We start from the raw sequence: 22,468 nt of genomic DNA on the forward strand, positions 1-22,468 counted from the left end.
TGGGAAGGGTATTTCTGAAGGACTGGGGTGACCCAGTTGCCGCCTAGGATGTGCTGGCGTTACGGAGCAGTGGCACTCAAAAGCTAGTTCCTCTTTTGCAGGAACTCGTTTGTGCCGCTGTAGTGGGGGCGATTGCCTGGCCCCGGCTTTCCAGGAATCGATGTCTTGGGAGTGATTTTGGGAGGGTGAACGCGTAAGAAGTGTGCGGTAAGCTGAGGGTTTTAAGATCCACTTTTATTGGTATACCTGGTGCGGGGAACTGTCTGTGCAGTAAGAGAACTGGACTGAAATGTAATTTAAGGAAAGAAAGGGTTTCCCGGTTTCAGAAAGTTCAGGACTAGGTGGTCAACTGGTATTTTTCGTTTGTGTCCACTGCTCTGGAGAGAAGTTTGTCCTGCTTTATTAATAGCTTTGTTTTTCTATGGTGGTTTGTCTTTTTCCCAAAAGTTGGGCGAGAGGGATGCTCCTCAGCCAACTCAGGGTATTTCTCTGCTGAGCTGCAGGGGTGTGAGAGGGGAAAGTAGTTGTAGTGCTGCAAGGGGATAAAATCTGGTTTCGAGCTAGTTGAGCGTTGTGATTCACGGGCGGTGCTGTGCTGTTAGAGGCTGTTTTGGGAGGGATAGCTTCTTTTCGGTGTTGCTGGTTTCCTCCCGAGGAAGATGAATATTCAGCTTGGTTACACGTGTTTTACATGTCTTTGTATTGTTGAAAACGGGCGCTTCTGTGCACTGCGAGGCTTGTGCTGTTTTAGTTTTGGCTGCTTATGAAACTTTGAGGTTGTGGAGAAGTGATGCAGCAGTTACACAGTCCCAAACAGAGATGGAGGAGGCACTGTTAAATTAAGCTGAACATCCTAACGTATGAATGTTTTCCCTTCCTGAGTATTTGCCAGGACCAGTCCTGGAGTCTGGTGTTGGGTCAGTATTGTCTGACAGTGAACAGGAACATGTGCCTGTTCCCAAAGAGGATCATGGCTTGAACTGCCGTCTCAGTGATACATAGATGGAGTATACTTGGTGTGTGTGCTTCACTGGAGCAGAAATAACAGGGAAGTACCTACTGTCGCTTCTGTTACTTGTGTCGCAGTGGCGGGAGCTCAGAACTGTGTGCATGTAGAGGTACTTGTGTGTGTATGTGTACAAAATGTGTGTATATAAAATATGCACAGGTGTATATGTAATATATAAATAGACCCTTTTTTTTCCCAGCTCCTGACTAGTGTGTGCCTGTGCACAGCTCGACTTGCTTCACATCTCCAGTCCCAAGGATTTGCTGGCTGTGATGCAGCAGGACGAAATTACTGTGACGCAGCTCTACCGAAACTGTGGTAGGATGCAGGTGTGTTAAGAATCTCTCCTCCTGCTTGACCCGTTCCGCCCTGCACGGTGGGGTTTGTAGATGGTGGTGGGTGTCCAGCATGTGGGTAAACTGAACTTACTGCCTTAAAGCGAGGAGCGCTGCTGCGTAGTGCAGGGGCACTGTCTGAGCAAGCAGTGGTGAGCGTGACTCAGCTCCGCTTCCTGAGAGAATTGAGGCCTCGGCGCGCGGGGAGGTTGGATGAGGAACGGGGGTGGAGGTACTGGGATGCTGCCGTTACTGGAGTAACATCTGGGGAACCGTCCGCAACAGGAACCCCTCAGCTGAGCTGAAGTAGCCTTTTGCCGCTCCTGGTGCCGCGTATCCTTCTCCTTCGTCTCAGCGCCTGGCGCTCTATTCCGTCTCTCGCCCCGAGCCGGTGGGGAGGGCTGTGGTGGGGGGAGATGGCCACGTGGGTGTATGGCTTCCTCAGCAGGGACCTCGGGGGCTTTCGGAGAGCCCCAGGAGCTGCTTCTGTCCGCTCTGTACCCGCGGTGTCCCAAGCGGCTGCGGAGTGTGGCTGCTCAGCCTCCCATTTCCTGCTTTCTGCGTGACACGAAACTCGTAGTATTGGTGTTCTTCCTTGTGCCAGTGGAGAGGAGACGTAGTGAGTTGCTTTAGGAGGCCTGTGAGCCTGAATAGCGCTTCGGGGACAGCTGAAGTTGCTCTAGTAACTTCTGATCCTCTTGGCTTTTGCTGTGGTTTGGCCCTTCTCCTTTGCACTTGAACCTCCAGTGAGAGGTGGGAGCGGTGCTACTGCAGTTACTGCAAATGCCATATTTAAAATGCCTTTGTGTTCAACGGTGTATGCAGACATGGAGTCATTAGACCACTAGTGTGATGGTTTAATCCGGTTTTTTTGGTAAATGGTGAAATAGAAAACTAGTGCCATCTGTGTCTGTGCATGGTGAGCTGCAGGAGAACTTCCCTGCCACGGGGCTCGTGCTCTGTGTGAGATCCTGTTAATTTTCAGGCTGCTGACTCGACTTTGCTCTGCTGCTCTTAATGAGTCACTGCAGAACGTGGATGGTCGTGCCCGTGCGTGATCAGTAAGCCCGTGCGGGCTCTGCCTGGCAGGCAGGGTGCTCCTGCCTTTGGACAGCTTCTAAATTCAAAGCCTTGATGGAGAAAGGGCTGGACATCTGTTGGTTGAGTGTTGCTGCTTCAGGACAGCATGGGATGCCTGGGCAGGTGCTTCCTAATGCCCTGTGTGGGGTCAGGGATAACGTGTATGTCCAGGCCACTAGCACTGTGAAACTAGTCGCTGCTTCTCCGACTGTATACGTACAGTTTCTGCACTTCGGTGGCGTATCAGGGTGCGCTCACGCTGCCCCCGAGTGGGCACGGTGCTGCAAAGTACTTGAGACGGAACCTGTGGGTCTCGGTGCTTAGCCAGTGTCCTGACAGCCGCTCAGATGCGCTCTGTGCTGTGTAGGGTGTGTGGCTGCACCTGCATTAATGAAAAAGACAAAAAGCAGTAAGAAGCCAAGCAAAAACCCCCGCCTACAAACTAAACCAGTTCTACTGTGAGCCACAGCAGTTGGGAGTTGCTGTGTTTTTGCTTGTTCCCGGTGCGTTTTTGTTGCGTGTTGAGACAGGGCAGATGATAACCAGCCCGATTTTCGGTGCTTTGGCCAAAGTCCATCCTGTTTCACATTTCGAGGTTTGGGTGTTTTAGTGCCTCTCTAAGACTGATCCCAGCCATCCGGCTTTTCAAAAGGCGTGTACAGAGGTGTCTTCAAACCGGGTACGCAGAGATATATGTATTTTTTTTATTACTAGGGAGGGGCTCTAACGGGTTGGTGGACCAAGCGGTGATACTTAGGTCATGATACATAAGTTTGGAGACTGAGTTCTGCCCTTGTAATGGCTCTTTGGGGACAGGAATTTGGGAGGAGCGGTGCTGTTGAAAGCACAGGAACTCCGACGGCCAAGCGGTGCTGCTTCGCTTCTGCTGCTCGAGGCAGGACCACGGTGGTTCAGGACAGATTTGAGGCTTTTGTGGAATGCCAGATTTATACTCCACAGCTGCGGGGAGTGGTGTGGCATGTGGAGACTCTTGTTTGCTAAGAGAGTTGGTGATCCTGTGCCTGCATGTTTGTGCCTTAAAGCAGGGAAGAAAATGTCTTGGGGAAAAAGGAATTTTTGAGGCATTTTAGTGATGCTGTCTTGTGAGAGAGGTTTGGGGCTGTCTGGCAGGGCAGGATGGCTACTGACAGCAGGACCGTGCGCTGACACATCCCTGACTGATGGAGTAAAAATGCCCATGCAATATTTGCCGATGCAGTTATCGGTGTGTTACCGTTTTGAGAGAGCACGAGCAGATTCAGTCTCCTAGAGACGACATACCCTACTGTATGCCCAGATTAGAGTTTTATTTTTATATGCTTTTATTTATAAAAAGTATATATTAATGTATTTTATATACTTTTTAATATACTTTAAAAATATATTTATATACTTTAAAAGTTATATACTTTCCTTTGTATACTTTTAATTCCCTGCTTGGTGAGGGGATGCTTCCCCGTTCCTGGCATCCCCTGAAGCAGGGCTAAGGGACTGGTAGATGAAGCACACTTCTTCCTGAATGGACGACCTGAATTTGACTGCAGGCATGTGCTTGATTTCGCTCAGTTTACTCAGCAGCCGCTATTGCTCTCTGTCAATAAACGGTTGTGACAAGCAGCAGATTGGAGAGGGGTAAAGATACCGGATAAGCAGAAGCAAGCGTGTACTCCTGTTTGCTTTTTTTGTCCAGGTCATTGACAACATTACAAACCAGGATTGTTCTGAGAAATCATTTCTGTAGGGATTTACCAGAAATACTTTTTTTTCCCCTTCCTCACAGAGCACACGCGTCCTATAGGCAGCTGATTGCCTATGGTGTAATACAGAGTATTTATTTATCTCTGCGGATATTTATCTCTGCAGATAAGTTTTCAGTCAGTTTAGGGATTTTTCAGCTGTTAATTAACACTCTTGTTCCTAGATGTCCTGGTTCAGCTAGGATAGGGTTAAGCTTCCCAACAGAGAGAGAGGGGGAAGGGATCTCCAGCCGGGTTATTCATACCATGCTGACATCAGGTCCAGGGGTGGAACCTTTTTCACCTTGCTCTTTGGCGGGCTCGTGTGGTGGTGCAATTCCTACCCCTCCCTGCCCTCCTTGTTGGGCTGCTTGGTGCCAGGTGTGATTCCATCCACATTCCCCCAAGCCATACACCAATCTATGGAGATAAGGACTGATAACCTTGAGGAGCCTGGCTCCTGCCCCCCTCTGATTGCTCGGAAAAGGTTATAATGGCCCATCATCTCCTGATGGCCTGACACCCCTGTGCCTGGGATGTGGTCAGATGGAACAGTAACAGGGTTGCATGGTCATCAAATTCTTGTGCAACTGCAGGAAGGCACCAGATAGCATTTGACAAAAGTCAGTTATCTTGGATCCTATAAACTGCGACCACCAGAGAGGCCCTTTGAGCTCTCCTGGATCGCAGCGGCCTGTGACCAGCATCTCCCCTGAGCTGGGAGCCTCTCGGGTACCAAAACCCTTAAGGTGTCGTCTGCTCCAGACGGAAGGCCAGGGCGAAGTCCCCCCGCTCGAGTCTCAATTATCGCCCATTGAGGAATGCCAAGGCATTGGGAGTATTTGCTCTGAACTCGAGAGGGAAATTTTCCTTGAGCCAGCTTCTATTTCACCTGTTTATTGGTGGGTGGGTGTGTGTGTGGGTACGTACCCTTGCCCTTGTTCCTGTGTGCTTGTCCCTTTTGTCTTCATTTTACCGAACCCAAACCCCTTTGTTTCTGTATGTATATGTCTGGTTTGTGTATGCGCATGTACATATGTGTATAAATTAAGGTACCGTTAAGTAAGTTAGAGTGAATCTTGTCATTTTAGAATCTGAATAAGTCACTTTTCTTTCTGAGTTATTTTGTATTGACAAATAGTTGTTAGTTATTAGTAAATCTAGATTATTTTTCTAAATCTTTACCGTGTCAATACTTTCATCCACGACAAATTGGCGTAGTCGGCAGGATGACAAGCAAAATCACCGAATACTTACAAAAACACGGTATCCAACCAAATCCCACCTTCCCAGAGGATTGGGCTTATAATAATTGGCACAACTGGGAAGAGGTAGAAAAACAGTTAACTAATGCCAGAGGCGCAACTAAATTTGGAAAAAATAAAGGTATGATTTGGAAAATGTTGGGAGTGTGCCTGGAAGCTGCCTGTCATGAACGACAGAAGTTTAATCGTAAAATACAAAATTTACAAGATGAGATTACAGAGCAGAAATCCACCAATCTGCTGTTGTCAATTAAAATAGAGCAGCTGCAAGGGCAACTTAAGGAATCCCAATTGAAACAACAAAAACTGGGGGAACGCGTTGAAATGATGCTAATGCAGTGTCCGACCCCCCCTGATATCGTTCAAATCAGAAAATTGATTGTGTCCCCTGAAGATTGGGATGGTAACATTTGGAGCGATACACATAATGACGACTCAGACAAAAATGATTTTCAACCGCCTGAGTCTCCTCCACTTGCAGTCAGACCAATTATTAAAACAGAAGTAACAACAGGATCTCGGGGTGGTGTGAGAAGCCACATCAGCAACACAACCCCTTTTGATCCAATTCAGATAGCCAATTTACAAGATCGTTTCGGCCGTAAGCCGGGAGAAACTGAAACTGAGTACCTATGGAGAGTGTCTCTAGATGGGGGAGATAGAATTTTACTAGATGGCGATGAAGCCAGTGGTTATTTGGGGTCCTGGTGTCTTCTTGGATGCTGGTCCCAACCCCCCGACTGACCCCCACTCACTAACAAGCAGAGTGGCCTATTGGGCTGGTGGCATTGATGTGTTAGAGAGAGGAGAACCTCTGGTGATACCTATCAAATCTCTAAATGACCTCTCCGCAGCTTTTACAAACGCTGCCTGTATCCAAGCCATGCATCAGCGTAATCCTGCTGATGTTCCTCTTTCGGCACCTGTAGCTCCTGCTGTACTCCAACTGCTGATAAAAGGAGCCCCTGCCATGCTCAAACCTTTCCTCATTGCAAAACGGGACGAGATCCAGAGAGACTTAAATTATAACGAATTGATAAATCTACCACGAACTTTTGATAATGGTGAGGAAGTAGACTTAGAATTAAAAGGATTACCCACTTGGGCAACATTAGTGCATGAAACTATAAACCATGCCCGAGAAATGGGATGGAATGAAATTCCCAACGAAACAAAAAATACAGGTCGCACTGTCAGGCAAATTAAATAATGACATCAAAATAATTCTCAGGAACAAAACCCTCCTGACCGACAATCCAGGGGTCAGGAATGGAGAAATGAGCTGTGGAAGCAAGCATTGTCACTAGGAATTCCTAGAGCCGCCATTCAGAGGCAGCCTACTGGCGTCATTCGGAGCCTAATTCAGGCATTTCAAAGATGTAGCGCTCCAAATACTCCAACTTCCCCCTCGCCAGCCCCCAGGAAGAAAGATAATCCTTTCTTTCCTCAGGAGGATCAGTTGCAAAACACAAGATCAAAAAACTGATAAGGTCCGGACGGCAATTGGGCCTGCCAGTCCGGCAAGTAAAAGCTTATCAGTGGATAAATGAGAGCGGCCCTTACATTCTAATTCCAGTTGGTCCTCAACAACAGTTAATACAATTTTTAATTGATACTGGTGCACAAATTTCAATAATTACAAAGCGACATGCCGACAAGCTAGTCATACGACCTAGCCGGCGAAAGGTTAAAATCACCGGAGTTACAGGAACTAGCACCGTGTGCCAGACAGCAAAACTTAATTTGCGGCTCCCTGGCGAAAAACGTGTGACTCCGCTTTGCGATGAAGGAGCACTATGAAAACATCCTGGGTTTTGACGCATTGAACGGCCGAACCTGGCGTTTGCCAGCCGGCAGCCTGTGGTCCTTCGGTTCAACTGCCAACCCTCACCCTAACAAAAAACAAACTGCCACGGTGCGTGTGCTTCGTGCAGCTCCAGCCCTTCCCGAATCAAAAATTACTGACGTCCCACAGTACCCTGTTTCTGCTGCAGCACGAACTGGGATTTCTAAAGTAATTGCAGATTTAGAAAAAGGACAGACAGATTATTTCCCGAACTCACTCCCCATACAACTCTCCTGTTTGGCCAGTCCGTAAACCAGACGGGAGGTGGCGGTTAACAGCCGATTATCGGCGTTTAAATGCTAATACAGCCCCACTGACAGCGGCAGTCCCCAACATTGCAGCTTCAACCGCTACGCTGCAAGCCCCGCACATCCCTGGATGGCAGTGCTAGATGTAAAAGACATGTTCTTCATGGTCCCCTTAAGGGAAGGAGATAAAGAACAATTTGCCTTTACGTGGGAGGGTATCCAATACACCTTTAACAGACTCCCACAGGGATACAAACACTCACCCACAATGGCTCATGCTGCACTTGCTGAACTTTTACAGACAGTTTCACTCCCTGAAGAGGTAAAACTGTATCAGTATATAGACGATATTCTAATCGGAGGAACCTCTCCTAACCAGGTGGGGGAGGTGGCAGCAGCAGTTTGGCAAGCACTGCGTGAGGCACAAATTCAAATTCCACCTGAAAAATGTCAGGGACCAAGTAAAGAAGTACAAGAATGGGCAAAGCAAAGAGAAATAAAGTGGGTATTTCATACACCTTATTACCCACAATCTAATGGTATAGTTGAACGAGCCAATGGACTGCTAAAAAAATATCTTAAACCACATGAAGGACAATGGGACAGCTGTCTTTCTGAGATTATACAGCAGTTAAATGATCGGTATGGTCCCTATGGAAGTCCAATTACTCGAACCTTCTTAACACCTTCTTCAGAAAAACCCTGAACAATGAGCACACCTGGTCCTCAATGAAAGCAGGACAGCCTGTGGTGGCAAAAATCCCAACTGTAGGAACAATACCAGTAACCCTGGTCAAGCCGCGAGGATTTCTAGCATGGGATGCTATTGATGATAATGGAATAAAACATAAAATCAGTACTAGATGGATTTATCCAGCATCCTAAGGGGTAACCTGAAGTGCTAAGGCTTGGACAATAGGCCCAAGTCAGAACTGATTTATAGATGAATTCTGTATATTTTATAACTGATAACCAACATGCTAACAGGTATTATACTAAGTTATAATAAACCACCTAACCTGATGTAAAGGGTGGAAGTGTTGAAGCCTGAGCAACAGGCCCTGAACCAAAACTGTTAACTTAGAATGTAATCCTTAATGACCATGCATAGAGGATGTCTGGAATGTATCTTTCCTTCCCTTTGTATGTGAATAGAGCAGCAGAGTCATGGAGACAGGTGTCTGTCACAGAGACCTGATGTGAGACCTTGCACATAATCCCATCAGATGAGCAGAGAAACTCCTTTGGCTTCTTCCTTGAGCCCTGGCCAGGCTCTGGGGGAACCTAATGTGAGATTGAAACCAGATGTTTCCGCTTGGGTGTACCAAGGCTGGACCCACTCACAGTGACTTTGGCAGCCTCACCTACGGGTGGACGCACCACGTAGGACTTCCCATTTGCAGGGAAAGGCTCCCCAAATCCTCCCTGTGACTGGGGCTACCAGCAACTGCGGATCTGGATGATAGTAAAGTAGGTGATGGATCTTTCTTAATCACTATTCTCTCCCTGGCAGTAGCGATTCGATGCATTACCCTGTATGTTCCTAATTGTTTAAGTGCACTGTTCTGTCTTATCGTGTATTTTCTATATTATTATATTATTATTTTGAGTAGATACACCTACTTTTTCACTCTGGGGTCCGAGTCTAATTGATATCCCTAATCAACAAAACATAACCGGTTCAGTCCCCCCCACCCCACCCCCGAGAGTTCTCTTTTCTTTCCTTTTCAGAAATAACCAACTCCACCAACGACATCGTGGAAACAAACACCACATCCAGCAAGCCTATCAGCAGCACTGGAAACAACCCTCATCTTCAATATAAGAACCTCTGCAGCATTGTGCCTACCCATTTACATACTATATGCACAGAAAACTGGACAAAAATCTCTTATCATGGTCCAGCATGATATAGAAGAAATACATCAGCTGCTAACAAGTTAAAAGGGATGGAGAATGTTATAATCAGACAAAGCCAATTTTTATAAAAATGTATAATTTTATTTGGGTTCAATCTATTTAGGGTGGGAAGCAATAGGCAAAGCAGCGCTGGGTGCATGGAGAGCCGCAGCTCTACCACACGCACCCCGAGTTCCAAAAAGCAGCGTTTTTTATACCCTTGTGCCATCGTCTTTAACCAATCTCCTCCCGTCAGATAGTTGTCCTGCTCTTTTCCATTGGTCATTTGGGTTGCTGGGGTGCGTGTCCTCCTCCTATGGGGTCTTTCGAAAGTCTCGAAGCCTTGGTCTCCTGGCGTGCTTTTCTCCTATTGGATCTTTTAAAAGCCTCATGATCTCATCCTTTTGGCGGCTTTTCTTCCAACAGCGGTTACATGTCAGCTCTAGGTGGGGTTTCTGAGACAGGGTTACACTGTTCCAACCGAATGCTAGGTGGCGTTTCGTTCCAATCCGAATGGCCACTTTACATTTAATTGTTTAACATTTACAGATCATTCAAGTGTACCTACCCGCCTTGCCCAGCCTAGCAAATTAGTTACCATAGTTTATTACAGCACCCGCCTTGCTTAACTTAGCAAATTAGTTGCCATAATTTATTACAGTCCTCCCTTTTTTTTTTTTTTTTAATACCCTAATTTGCTAGTTAAGCTTAAAAATAGCTTCTCTAGCAGCCCCTAAAAAGGTGGGTATCTTCTAATTCAGTCTCTAGTCGGTGTTCTTCTTGTTGAGCTAAACCAGTGTATTGTTGCCTTAACATCATGAGTTGGACAGCTTCAATCCTGTTCTTAACAAGGTTAATTAATTTGTTCAAGATACAAAGTCCAAAAGTGAGAATTAATAACAAAATAATCAGGGATCCAATTAAGGTTGTTTTTATCTCCTAAAGGATCATTTATCTGTATATTGCAATACCAGGATCCCATATCATTTTTCCATACACAGGTTTGATTATAAAAGCTTTTTCCATATAATTTAGCATATTCAGTTTTATTTTTATCTGACTAAAATCCCTTGAACCCTTTGCTATGTCCCTGTTCATTAAGCCATAACCATATATAAATACCTCTATCTTTGTTGATCGATTTATGTGTAAGTGTCCACTGGCATTTACTCTCCCCTCCATCAGTTCCTCCTTTCTGAATTTGGTTCACACAACATCTGCCCTGATTTGGAAACTGGATTCGCCGTGTTCCGTTTTCTTCCCAGGTAGTGTTGTTAATATCACTGTAATTACTCACAATCTGCGATGGAGTAAGGGGTACAGAGACCCACGGCCAGCTCAACAGTCCTACAGGTCCTCCACAGACCCAACAGTGGCTTAGATTGAAAGTTCTGCTCATTGTCTTGGCTAATAAAACAAACTGATTATCTTCAAGGGGACCATATGGAGCACTTCGGCTTTCTGTATCCATTACAGGGCTGATACATATAATTGGGAGAAAAAGGAAACCCCTATAGTGAGGTCCGGTATGGCACATTTTTCTGTTTGTCCCTAGACCCATTGGGTTGCTGCCAACGGTCGGGTGTTTATCTTCTTAACAGCAAAAATGGAGACCAACCTGGTCTTGCCCTCACTTTGAATTTATTTTTAGTCTTCTTCTCCTTTTTGTAACTCTTATTCAATTTCTTATTCAACTATATACAATGGCTTATACACTTACTTATAAAGCAGACACCACAACTTATTATAACAAGCATTCAGGATCTTTCAAAACTTCATAACAAATAGCTTAAATTTTCTTGTTACCAATACAGAGTCCTTCTAATTATTCAGTTAGTCTGAACGAGTCCATCCCTTTGTTGATTCCGCTGCATTTGAAGCTTTAGGTCTCCCGGCGTTGATTCAATCTTCCACTGAGGCTTTTCTGTAACCGGTCCTTTCACCCTGAAACTCGAGTCCACCCTCTCTCAGCAGTTCTTGCAGCAGTTTTTGTGGTTAATAGTACTAGGAATGGTCCTTCTTATCCATGAGATAAGGTTTCCTCCTTCCAGGTTTTAATCATTACTTCACCTCCAGGTTGTATTTTGTGTACTGTAAATCCTAAAGGAGGTGTCTGGGCTAATATGATCCGAATTAAATGCTCTTAGAATTCCAAATCGTGGTAGAATTTGTTCCAGTACTATTTTGGTTACTGATTGAGCAGTCGCTCTGGTGGTAGGGAAGGCTTCTACTCAGTGAGTTAATTGATCTACCATTACCAGCAAATATTTATGTCTCCCAACTTCTAGTGGTTCTGTGAGATCTATCTGGACCCTCTCAAAAGGTTGATAAGCTGTTTTCCTTCCACCAGCTGCAGTCTGTCTCATAGTTCTTTTATTAATCTTTTAACATGTTAAACAACCGTATGTAGTTTGTTTTGCAATTTCATATATTCCAATGCAGCCAAAATATCTCAAGAAATGATCACTCAAAGCCCTAGTGCCCCAAGGACTTCATTTTCTACAATTTGTAATTTAGATTTTGAAACCTTTAATTTTTTTTATTTTTTTTTTTTTTACAAAGTTCAGCAGTTCTATAGTCCCCATCCTGACATCATTCTCAGTTTGTCCAGCTATTAATAAATCATCTACATATTGTAAAAGCTTTATTTTTGAGGATGGCTTGAACGTCTGCAGTACCTTTTTTTTTTTTTTTTTTTTTTTTTAATGCCTGCCCAAAAAGGTTAGGTGATTCTGTAAACCCTTGGGGAAGCACTGTCCCTCTGAGTTGTTGTTTTCTATTATTAGATGGATCTTCCCATTCAAATGTAAAATAGTCTCTGTTCCCCTTGTCCAGGGGGTCAGGACCAGAATGCATCCTTTAAGTCAATACACTGGACAAATATAGTTCGGGGTGGTTGGTTAAGCAGCATCGAGGGGTTTGCTACCACAGGGAAACGAGCCACAGTTCGCTGATTCACAGCCCCGAAATCCTGCACCCATCTGTAAGATCCGTCTGATTTTAAAACCGGTAAAATAGGTGTATTATGTGGAGACATACAAGGTTCCAATGTGCCTTTACTTAATAATTCGTCTGTAATTGGTTTCAGCCCCTCTCGACCCTTTAGGGGAATGGGGTATTGTTTTATCCGAATTGGTGTCTCCCGATCAATTCTATCAATTTTAATAGGCTTTATTTTAAGCTTTCCAATCTCTCCTTTTGTGTACCAGACTTTGGGATTTATCTGTTGCTCGTTTTTTCCCATTAATGTATATTTTTTTTTTATTTTTCTTGTACTATTATTTTTTAAATTTCAGCTTCTGGTAGCAATAATAAATCCCCTAGGAATATTTTTTACAGTTGATTTTTTTCCGCACCCCTATTTGCTAAAAATCCAAACTCTTCTCTCTGGGGCTTCATTTTATTTTTATCAAGCACTCCTTTGACGTCTTTGTCCCCAGAAAACAGAGCTCCGACTCCGTTATTCTTCTTTAAACATCCTTTTATCCTGCTCCTGTTTTCTACAGTTCTGCTGTAAATGTCCCTTCTTCTCACAATAATAGCATGCTAATTCATTTCCTCTGATTACTGCCCCTTTCTTTTCACCTCCCAAAGCTGCAGGTAAATCCATTAGAATGAGATCTCAGAGGTTTCTGACTGCTGCAAATATTTTCGCCTTTGCTTTCTGCTTTTACACTTTCTGTGTTTCTTTTAATAGCTCCTGCAGACTCCGGTCTTGCCAATTGTATACTTTTTCTAACGTTTTCCTGACGGCACCTCACGAATTGGCTACGAATTGAGGGGGGGGGTTTGGTTGGTTGGTTGGTTTTGGTTTTTTAATAAAGCCGCTCCCACGGGGCGTGTCGGCTCTACCCCCGAATACATTTGTAAATTCTTTCTTGGTCTTTCCAGCCGACCAGTGGGTGGTTCATCTCTCCCTTGATGTTCGCTAAAGGCTTTATTAATGTTTTGCCCCCGAGGAACTGCTTCTCTAATGCCGGCCACTGTTCAGTTTCTGAGGTCCCTCATATTCTGCCGGCCCTGTTCTTGGTGACCCCAGTGAGGGCGGACACTGGGCCAGTTCTGATCTGCCGGCGGCCCCGCTTGGTTTTGCAGCTCCCACAAACACATTCCGGCTGGTCGAATCATTTGCCTTTCCCCGGTCGTAAATAAGATGCTTCAAACGGACTGTACTTCTTCCCAGGTGTAAGTATTGGGACCTAAAAATTGATCTAACCTCTCAGCTACTCCGAGAGGATCATCTAATAGAGTCCCCATTTCTTTTTTTTTTTTTTTTTTTTTAATTTGGTACATCGGAGGTGTTGAACGGGACTGCCACAAATCCGATGCCTCCTTGGTTGCCTCCGAGGGGCACCTCCCATGAGGGATTTAAAGACGCTCCCTCAGTTACGGCAGTTTTACTTCTTGTACATGCAGCCGGAGGTAGAAGGGGAACCGCCGGGGCTGGTAAAGCTGCCGGGGCAGTTAAGGCCTCCGGGGCCGGGGCCGGCAAAGCCGCCGGAGCTGTTAAAGCCGCCGGGGCAGTTAAAGCAGCCGGAGTTAAGGCCGCCTGGGCCGGAGCTGTTAAACGCGCCGGGGCCGTCAAAGCCGCCGGGGCCGGATAATTAAAGTATGGAGGCAGCCAGTTATCTAGCGGTTCCCATTCATCATCTTTCTCTATCCCTTCCTTGTTCTTATCCCCTTTTTCTTCAGATTTTTCATCTCTTTTTTTTTTTTTTTTTTTTTTTTACTGTAAGTATTGAAGCTGGATAAGGACATGAAGTCCTGATCCACAATTTTGCATAATCGCTTTCTTCTCAACTAAAAGGTTTTCTTGAGTAAACATATGTACGTAAAGCCTGGCAAATCCAGTCTTCAAAAGACCCAAAAGTAGGCCAGAAGACAGGTGGGTTTAAAGGTTTCTTCGGCCATTCAACCATACAGTATTGGACTAATTTTAATTTACTTTTTCCTTTTCTAGGACCACTTTCATACCAATTTCTAATCATTATGCCTAATGGACTATCTGGTGGTATAACCGGTAATTGACTCTTTTTTTTTTTTTTTTTTTTTTTCTGGTCCCGGGTTTTTGATTCCTTTTGACCCATCTAGGGTTTTTACTGTGGCAACTCCTACAGCCCCTGTAGGGGGTTGGATCCAGGGAGTTGGGCCTTTTACCCATCCATGTTTCCTTTGGGAATTTTCTAAGGCAATTCCTCTCGCCTTGGGAGTTTTCTATGGCAATTCTCGCCTTGGGAATTTTCTACGGCAATTCCTCTCGCCCTTGGTTACCGGTGAGAGTGTCTTGCGGGGGGCTGAACCCTTTACCCACCCACGTACCCCTAGAACCCGTGCTTCCACCCACGAGTCCTATAGGATCCGCTTCGGTCCTTCACCGGCCAAATCCCTCGCGGGAGTTTGGAACCGCGGTTAGAAGACCTCCACAATCGATTCAGAACTCAAATCCTGGCTCCAAAACTACTTTTGTTTCCAGAATGAGGTTCCGTCTCAATCACACTCTCACACACAAGCAACCGAATCCCACCCAACCGAACGGTATGCCTTATACTCACGACTCCGTCGTCTGCGTTCGGATCTTCGTGCACCAGAATTGCGGGTATTTTGTACTGCAGTCTTTCCTTTGGAGCTCCAGATCCTTTGACTATTGCTTCTCTTTTGTCCGTTGGTCTCTGGAGACTGACCCAGACTGCTACTTTCGAGCCACAATCTGTGGGGCGCCCCTCGAGAAGCCACAGTCCAGGAAAGCACACTGAGATCACGTCGGGGTCACCAAATTGTTATAATCAGACAAAGCCAACTTTTATAAAAATATATAATTTTATTTGGGTTCCATCAATTTAGGGTGGGAAGCAATAGGCAAAGCAGCGCTGGGTGCATGGAGAGCCGCAGCTCTGCCACACGCACCCCGAGTTCCAAAAAGCAGCGTTTTTTACACCCTTGTGCCATCGTCTTTAACCGATCTCCTCCCGTCAGATAGTTGTCCTGCTCTTTTCCATTGGTCATTTGGGTTGCTGGGGTGCGTGTCCTCCTCCTATGGGGTCTTTCGAAAGTCTCGAAGCCTTGGTCTCCTGGCGCGCTTTTCTCCTATTGGATCTTTTAAAAGCCTCATGATCTCATCCTTTTGGCGGCTTTTCTTCCAACAGCGGTTACATGTCAGCTCTAGGTGGGGTTTCTGAGACAGGGTTACACTGTTCCAACCGAATGCTAGGTGGCGTTTCGTTCCAATCCGAATGGCCACTTTACATTTAATTGTTTAACATTTACAGATCATTCAAGTGTACCTACCCGCCTTGCCCAGCCTAGCAAATTAGTTACCATAGTTTATTACAGCACCCGCCTTGCTTAACTTAGCAAATTAGTTACCATAATTTATTACAAGAACATCGATGGTGGGAAGGCTTATTTGGATGGTCACCAACCACAACAGGACTTTTTAATTCCAAGACTGTTTAATTCCATGTTCCACCCGGTCATGATTTTCTTAATTCTAATTTTAATATGTTTACTGCTCATAATTGTGTTGTATATTAAGGTTTGGACAATAGTTAAACAAATTGCTCAGTTACAAAAGTATCCCTGTGTGTATACTATCCCAAAATATTTTTTTTTTTCCTGAAGCTAATCAAACACAAAATTTCCTTCAATTATAACTAGATTATGGCATCCTCTGTTTATAGGCATAGAGGCAAGAGGCAACCACACTGCCACTCTATGGACAAGATAAATTGACTTTAGTCACGGGGTGGATTGTGGTAGTGCCATTCTTACCCCTCCCTGCCCTCCTTGTTGGGCTGCTTGGTGCCAGGTGTGATTCCATCCACATTCCCCCAAGCCATACACCAATCTATGGAGATAAGGACTGATAACCTTGAGGAGCCTGGCTCCTGCCCCCCTCTGATTGCTTGGAAAAGGTTATAATGGCCCATCATCTCCTGATGGCCTGACACCCCTGTGCCTGGGATGTGATCAGATGGAACAATAACAGGGTTGCATGGTCATCAAATTCTTGTGCAACTGCCGGAAGGCACCAGATAATATTTGACAAAAGTCAATTATCTTGGATCCTATAAACTGCGACCACCAGAGAGGCCCTTTGAGCTCTCCTGGATCGCAGCGGCCTGTGACCAGCATCTCCCCTGAGCTGGGAGCCTCTCGGGTACCAAAACCCTTAAGGTGTCGTCTGCTCCAGACGGAAGGCCAGGGCGAAGTCCCCCCGCTCGAGTCTCAGTTATCGCCCGTTGAGGAATGCCAAGGTATTGGGAGTATTTGCTCTAAACTCGAGAGGGAAATTTTCTTTGAGCTAGCTTCTCTTGCACCTGTTTATTGGTGGGGGGGTGTGTGTGGGTACGTACCCTTGCCCTTGTTCCTGTGTGCTTGTCCCTTTTGTGTTCATTTTACTGAACCCAAACCCCTTTGTTTCTGTATGTACATGTCTGGTTTGTGTATGCGCATGTACATATGTGTATAAATTAAGGTACCGTTAAGTAAGTTAGAGTGAATCTTGTCATTTTAGAACCTGAATAAGTCGCTTTTCTTTCTGAGTTGTTTTGTATTGACAAGTAGTTGTTAGTTATTAATAAATCTAGATTATTTTTCTCAATCATTACCGTGTCAATACTTTCATCCGCGACACCAGGGCAGGGGGGAGTCCCCATCCCTGGAGGGGTTGAAGAGTTGGGCTGACCCAGCGCTGAGGGATCTGGGGGAGTTGGGGACAGTCAGGGTGAGGGTCACGGTTGGGCTGGAGGAGCTTCAGGGGCTTTTCCAACCCAGATGATTCTGGGATGCTGTGAATGTTGAAGATACCGTGGCTTTTAACTATTTTGCCATGTCTGTGTATAATTGCTGTTACTAAAATGTGTTGGTGGTTGTTTCTGTGTTTCACTGGTTTCACAAATCAATAGATACACTGTAAGAATTGCTAAGAATTTTGTGCTTTGCTTTTTCTTTTAGGAGATATTCGCAGCGACATCTGTGTAACGTTGGTTCAGGGGGATTTTGACAAAGGCAGCAGAACAGCAGCGAAGACTGCAGAAGTTACAGTGTCTGTTTATGATGAAGATGGCAAAAGGTTAGAGGTATGAAAGTATTTAACATCTGGGTTTCTCTGATTTTGATACACATCTGTTTAAGCCTTTTCAACATCTTTCTCTGTCAGCTGAAGTCCCTGTTTTTATGTACAACAAAACTCTCTCCTTGGTCATAACTAAATACACCTTGTCATATCAGTACATGCACGTTGATACTAATTTCAGGAGGAGCTCTGAGCATGAGCCATTCTGTCTCATTTTGACCTACTTCACTGATTATTATTTTTTTTTTGTTGGATGAAAAACTGGTGTTTAAGATAGACATAAACATTTCCTCTTTTGTTTGTGTTTTCAAGAGCGTTATTTTTCCTGGCGCTGGTGATGAACCCGTCTCAGAGTACGTCAGTAATATATTACCAAGGAAAGCAGCCTCGCTGGTTTGAGATGTAAAGGTATATAATCTGTTACCATAGCTTCCTCTGGGTTAATATGCAATTAATATCAGTGTCAGTGGAAAGCCTTGAGAAACAAACCTAGGGAAATTCAGTGCTTGTGTTTGTGTTTAGTAGGACGAACGGAATAGCGCCTAGACGGCTGGAAAACAGATTTGGCTTTTGTTGCATAATGAGTTTGATTTCCTCCTTTTGGTCAAGACAGCTGTTAGGGGGGAACTGCCACACCTGTTTAGGAATGGTTTCCTCCTATTTCGGTGAAGCTGGCCTAGAGAAGCAGGATATATAAGGTTAAAACGGAATTGCCATGCTGTTGAACTCATCCGTGGTTTGGGATCTGTCTGATTGTGCTTTAAGCTTGCTGAATTTGCTGGACTAATAACATTTTAGTTTAAATGCCAAGTTTTAATGTTACAGAGGAGGCTGATGTTAGCTTTATAAAACATATTCTGTGTAGCTGTAGTCAGTGGGAGCAGCATATGTGTAGTGGGAAGGGACTTAGAGCTACTCTGCACCCTGTTGGTTTGAGTCCAAAGTTGCTTTTGTTGCATCTGTAGACAGAGTGGCTGCTAGGGAATGGCAGAAACCTAGACGTGGTGTTGGGGCACGGAGCCTGAATGTGGGTGGGCTCTGGCAAAAATTCTGGTGGAGAAGAACAGTGGTTACATCTCTGCACACTGGTTACGTGTGGATAGTACATGTACCACAAGTGTTGTGTAGATAACAGATACGTTAAGAACTTCTACTTTGTTATTGCTTATCAAGTTCACCTCTACCAGCCAAACTCAAGAGGGGCTTATTCCTGAGCTGGGGGGAGCAGCAGGGGAGGCTTTGAGGTTACAGCCCGCCGTCTGAAGTTGCAGGTCCTGTGGGGTAACTTAACAGGCTGGCTTGCTTCCTTCTCTCTTCCTCGGTGCAAGAACTTTCCTGGGGAATCTGTGAGGTTTCAAGGTCGTCTAGGGCGAAATGAAGCGGGTACTTCACACAGATCTTTTTGAAAGCGCCAGGCGTATTGTTGAGAGGTGTCTCCATGAGATTTGGTAGTAGTCGGTGATGTCTGATGATCCTGCACCGACTGTTTTCTTTCTCTGTCCTCTTTCCCAATCTGTGAAGGTCGCAATCCCTATTGAAGATGTGACCCGCAGTCGTGTAAGGTTCACGTTCCGTCACAGATCATCACAGGGCTGTGCGTAATTCAGCCTTTTTGTTACGGTTCTCGTCAGCATCTGGGGCCAAAATCTCCTGAAAGAGGCACATAACATTCCTAATCTGTGATTGCCGGTTCTAATTGCTTTTTGTGTGGGGATAAGTTGTTTGCCTGCTTATTTTAGGTTAGCACCTCAGCTTCTTTTTTCCATTAAATCTTCCTCACTCTTAAGTCTCGACATTGTTTTTCCTTTCCTGACCAGTTATTTCTCCGAGTCAAATACAAGGACTAGTGAATAAAGCTTTCAGTTAGCAGCTGAAAGGGTTGTGGTATTATATATCTTAGAGCCAGGTGGGTAGGGAGTAGTAAAGATATTAACCACCCCACGTGTGAAGTGGGAATGTGAAAGAGTTTACAGTAGGCTTAGCATCAGAAATGGAAGATTTAGGCATTAAGAGACTTGGTTTCTGCTTCTGGTTCTCGAGAGAGAAATTTTCTTTCAACTAGCTTCTGTTTGACCTGTTCTTTCTCTGTTTATTGGGGGGTGGGTGTGTGGGTACGTACCCTTGCCCTTTTTCCTGTGTGTGTTTGTCCCTTTTGTGTTCATTTTACTGAATCCAAACACCTTTGTTTCTGTATGTACATGTCTGGTTTGTGTATGTGCATGTACATATATATATGTATAAATTAAGGTACCGTTAAGTAAGTTAGAGTGAATCTTGTCATTTTAGAATCTGAGAATAAGTTGCTTTTCTTCTGAATTATTTTGTATTGATAATTTGCTGTTACTTACTAATAAATCCAGATTTCTTACTAAATCATTACCGTGTCAATACTCTCATCTGCGACAGTTCCTCCCTCAAGTATCATTTTTCATCTAAAAATGGGCAGCGCTTTATAGCACAGATCATAGTTTCTGAAGCTGATTGTAACTTCTGTAAAATTGTTGGTTAACGGTCTTCCTTTCGCTTTCTTGAAAATTATGAAGTAAAAATCTGTGATAATGTTTTGGCTCAACCTTTTGGTAAATGAGGATAATTTTCTTCTTTTGGCTACCTGTAATAGTTCTTTGTTCAGCCTCCACAACTGTCTTAGAACATGGGCTTTAAGACTTATTTTTAGCAGTTCTGGAAGTATGTTAACGAATCCTATGGCTCTTTCTGCATTGCAGTGGATGTCGCAGACTGTCTTTTTGTGTCTAAGCTCTTGGAACACTCCAGTTCTCTGTAAACTGCAAGTTATTAATGCTGCTTTTCCGTTAGTAACTGATGTCCTTAGCATCTGAAAGGTTTCCAAAAGAGCAAACTTGGCCACCGGTAGCACTTCAGCTATTTTCTTTGAGAGAAAGTGATAGCATGAAGTATCTGCTTAGTGAACATTCGAGCAGTTGTTAGTGATTTGTGGCAGAATGTATTATAGCCACGCATTTCCTGCCTTTTTTCAGATTTTGCTTTCAGTTTTTGAGGAAGAATAGCAGTGTAAGCCAGAGAGGAGGACTGTCTGAAAGAAGCAAAACACGCCAACCTCCTCAAGAATCAGGGAGAAAGTCAGCTGTTAGAGGCATGAGAATTTTCTGTTCACCATCACGTTGCCTCTTGGCCAGATTCTCGCCCTTTGCCATCTGAGGCAGAAGAGAATGTCCTTCCTCCTGTACCCACAGGACCGTGGCAGCACATGCCTTCATTCTACTTTCAAGACTTCCTGTAACGAGTCTGTCCTTTATGGGCTGAAGAAACACTTGGGCCATGAAACTTCAGGTGCATTTTTGTATGAAAGCTCTGGAATTGAAGAGTTGGTGTGAAGCGGTACGGAACTGTAGAGATGTGTGTTGGAGTCCTGGCCGAGCGCTGCCGTCACCTGACGCGGTTGCAGGCAGCGTGGCACTGGGTTCCCGCCTTCTCTAGGGGCTGGTTGACCCTTGGATAGCTCCCACTTGCTTTACTGTGGTTTGTGTTGTGGGGCACTGAATGCATCAGCAGACACCCCAAGTTTGTGTGGTTTTGTTTGTGTTTACAGTGGTTTTGTTTGGGCTTTTAAAGTCAGAAGTGAGAAATTTGATCCCATATGTAGGGGATGTCTGCTTGCAGTTGGTAACATCTCAGTAGGTGTCTCTGGGCTGGGAAATGTTGGGCCTTCTGTTCTTGGGGTAAATTGATAGCAAGGTGTGTTTTGCATCTGCTCCTCGAGTCACGTCCAAGTCAGGGTTGAGTGTTGATTTTATGATTTTATTCTCCTTTTTCTGAGTATCTGGTTGAGCTGTGACAAACGAGGTCTTGTTTTCTCTTGCACTGGCAGAGCACTTTTGGTATTTGAATCTTCTTCTGTCAGCTAGGAGCTTGGAGATACCAGGAAATACAGAACGGGGGGGCAAAGCGGCGTCAGAAGTGACATCCCCCTCTATACAAACACTGCTGGTGGATAGTGAGTCTTACCAGTGCCTCTGACAGGACTATCAAGCTGGATGTCCTTTTATTATCGGGGCAATGGGAATAGAACCGGAATTCTGCTAACGGGCTTGCTGGAAAATTGTTCTGATTGCCAGTAGTCAGAGAGCTGTCTAGTGTTCCACCCGTGGATTTGCTATGGTGAAGCATCCAGGGTGTCTGTAAGGCTTAGTCAGAGTATTTCTATGTTTTCTTTGGGGCCTGAAGGACTCAAACCTCTAGATAACAGTGGCTGTTACTGATTGGAAGTCAAGACATTGAGGGACCAAGGAGACTAGGCTTTTGGAGAAGAGTTGAGTGAAATTTTACCTACTCATCTAACACCACTGATAGTTTTTATTTAAAAGAAGCAATGCACATGACATGACAAATTCAGGTGCTGAAGTGGCATAAATGAAGAATATAACAATGAATATGTAAATACAGAATTAAACAAGTCAAAGAGTGGAGAATCATATGCTTATACTCAAAAGGGAAGATTATTTCAAAGAACACATGAAAACTTAATGAGAGTGAAAATGTAATCTAACTTCAACTCAGTTACGTTATCTAACTTCAGCCCTGTGACTGGGCTTTGAGAAACATTTGGGTGTCTCCATAGGGAAACCGTTGCCTAGATACAGGTCAAAGAAAGTGCATAGCCAGGGCGTTGGACCATTGGCTTCCAATTGCTCGCTGTGATGTAAAGGAAGATCTTTATATGTAGCCAGTATAATCATAAATCACATTAACCCGAACAAAGTGCAGTTGCTATTGGCTACTTGGCAGGCTGGGGGGTTGTTCTAACCCTTTGCAGTTGAAAATCCTCTGTCTTACTGCTCTGGTATTTCCTGATCACATAAATTTCACTTGAACCCAGGCTGACTACAGTATTACTATTTACTATTGCTCCTCCTCCTCCTCCTGTCACTCCTAGGCTAAAATACCTTTGTACATCCTTATCCTGTTCTACTTCCCGGACCTATTCTATCCCTGGA

The 22,468-nt window shown here is 44.7% G+C and overlaps 1 protein-coding gene across 8 annotated transcripts in view; it reads left to right on the forward strand.

The window, feature by feature from the left end:
* The window catches only part of LOC141974107 (dedicator of cytokinesis protein 1-like), a 53,626-nt gene that overhangs the window by 23,056 nt on the left and 8,102 nt on the right, over positions 1 to 22,468 (forward strand). For 2 of the 8 annotated variants that reach the window (XM_074933399.1, XM_074933397.1), the window contains exons 2-3: positions 17,372 to 17,496; positions 17,805 to 17,900. In XM_074933399.1, the coding sequence (XP_074789500.1) occupies positions 17,372 to 17,496; positions 17,805 to 17,891 (212 nt within the window). In that variant the 3' untranslated portion in view covers positions 17,892 to 17,900. Of the gene's footprint in view, positions 1 to 17,371; positions 17,497 to 17,804; positions 17,901 to 19,013; positions 19,734 to 22,468 lie in introns of those variants that run through there. The other 6 variants (XM_074933402.1, XM_074933400.1, XM_074933396.1 and 3 more) reach the window with 4 other exon arrangements.

This window comes from Athene noctua, unplaced genomic scaffold (genome assembly GCF_965140245.1).
Source record: "Athene noctua unplaced genomic scaffold, bAthNoc1.hap1.1 HAP1_HAP1_scaffold_31, whole genome shotgun sequence".
Classification (NCBI taxonomy): Eukaryota; Metazoa; Chordata; class Aves; order Strigiformes; family Strigidae; genus Athene; species Athene noctua.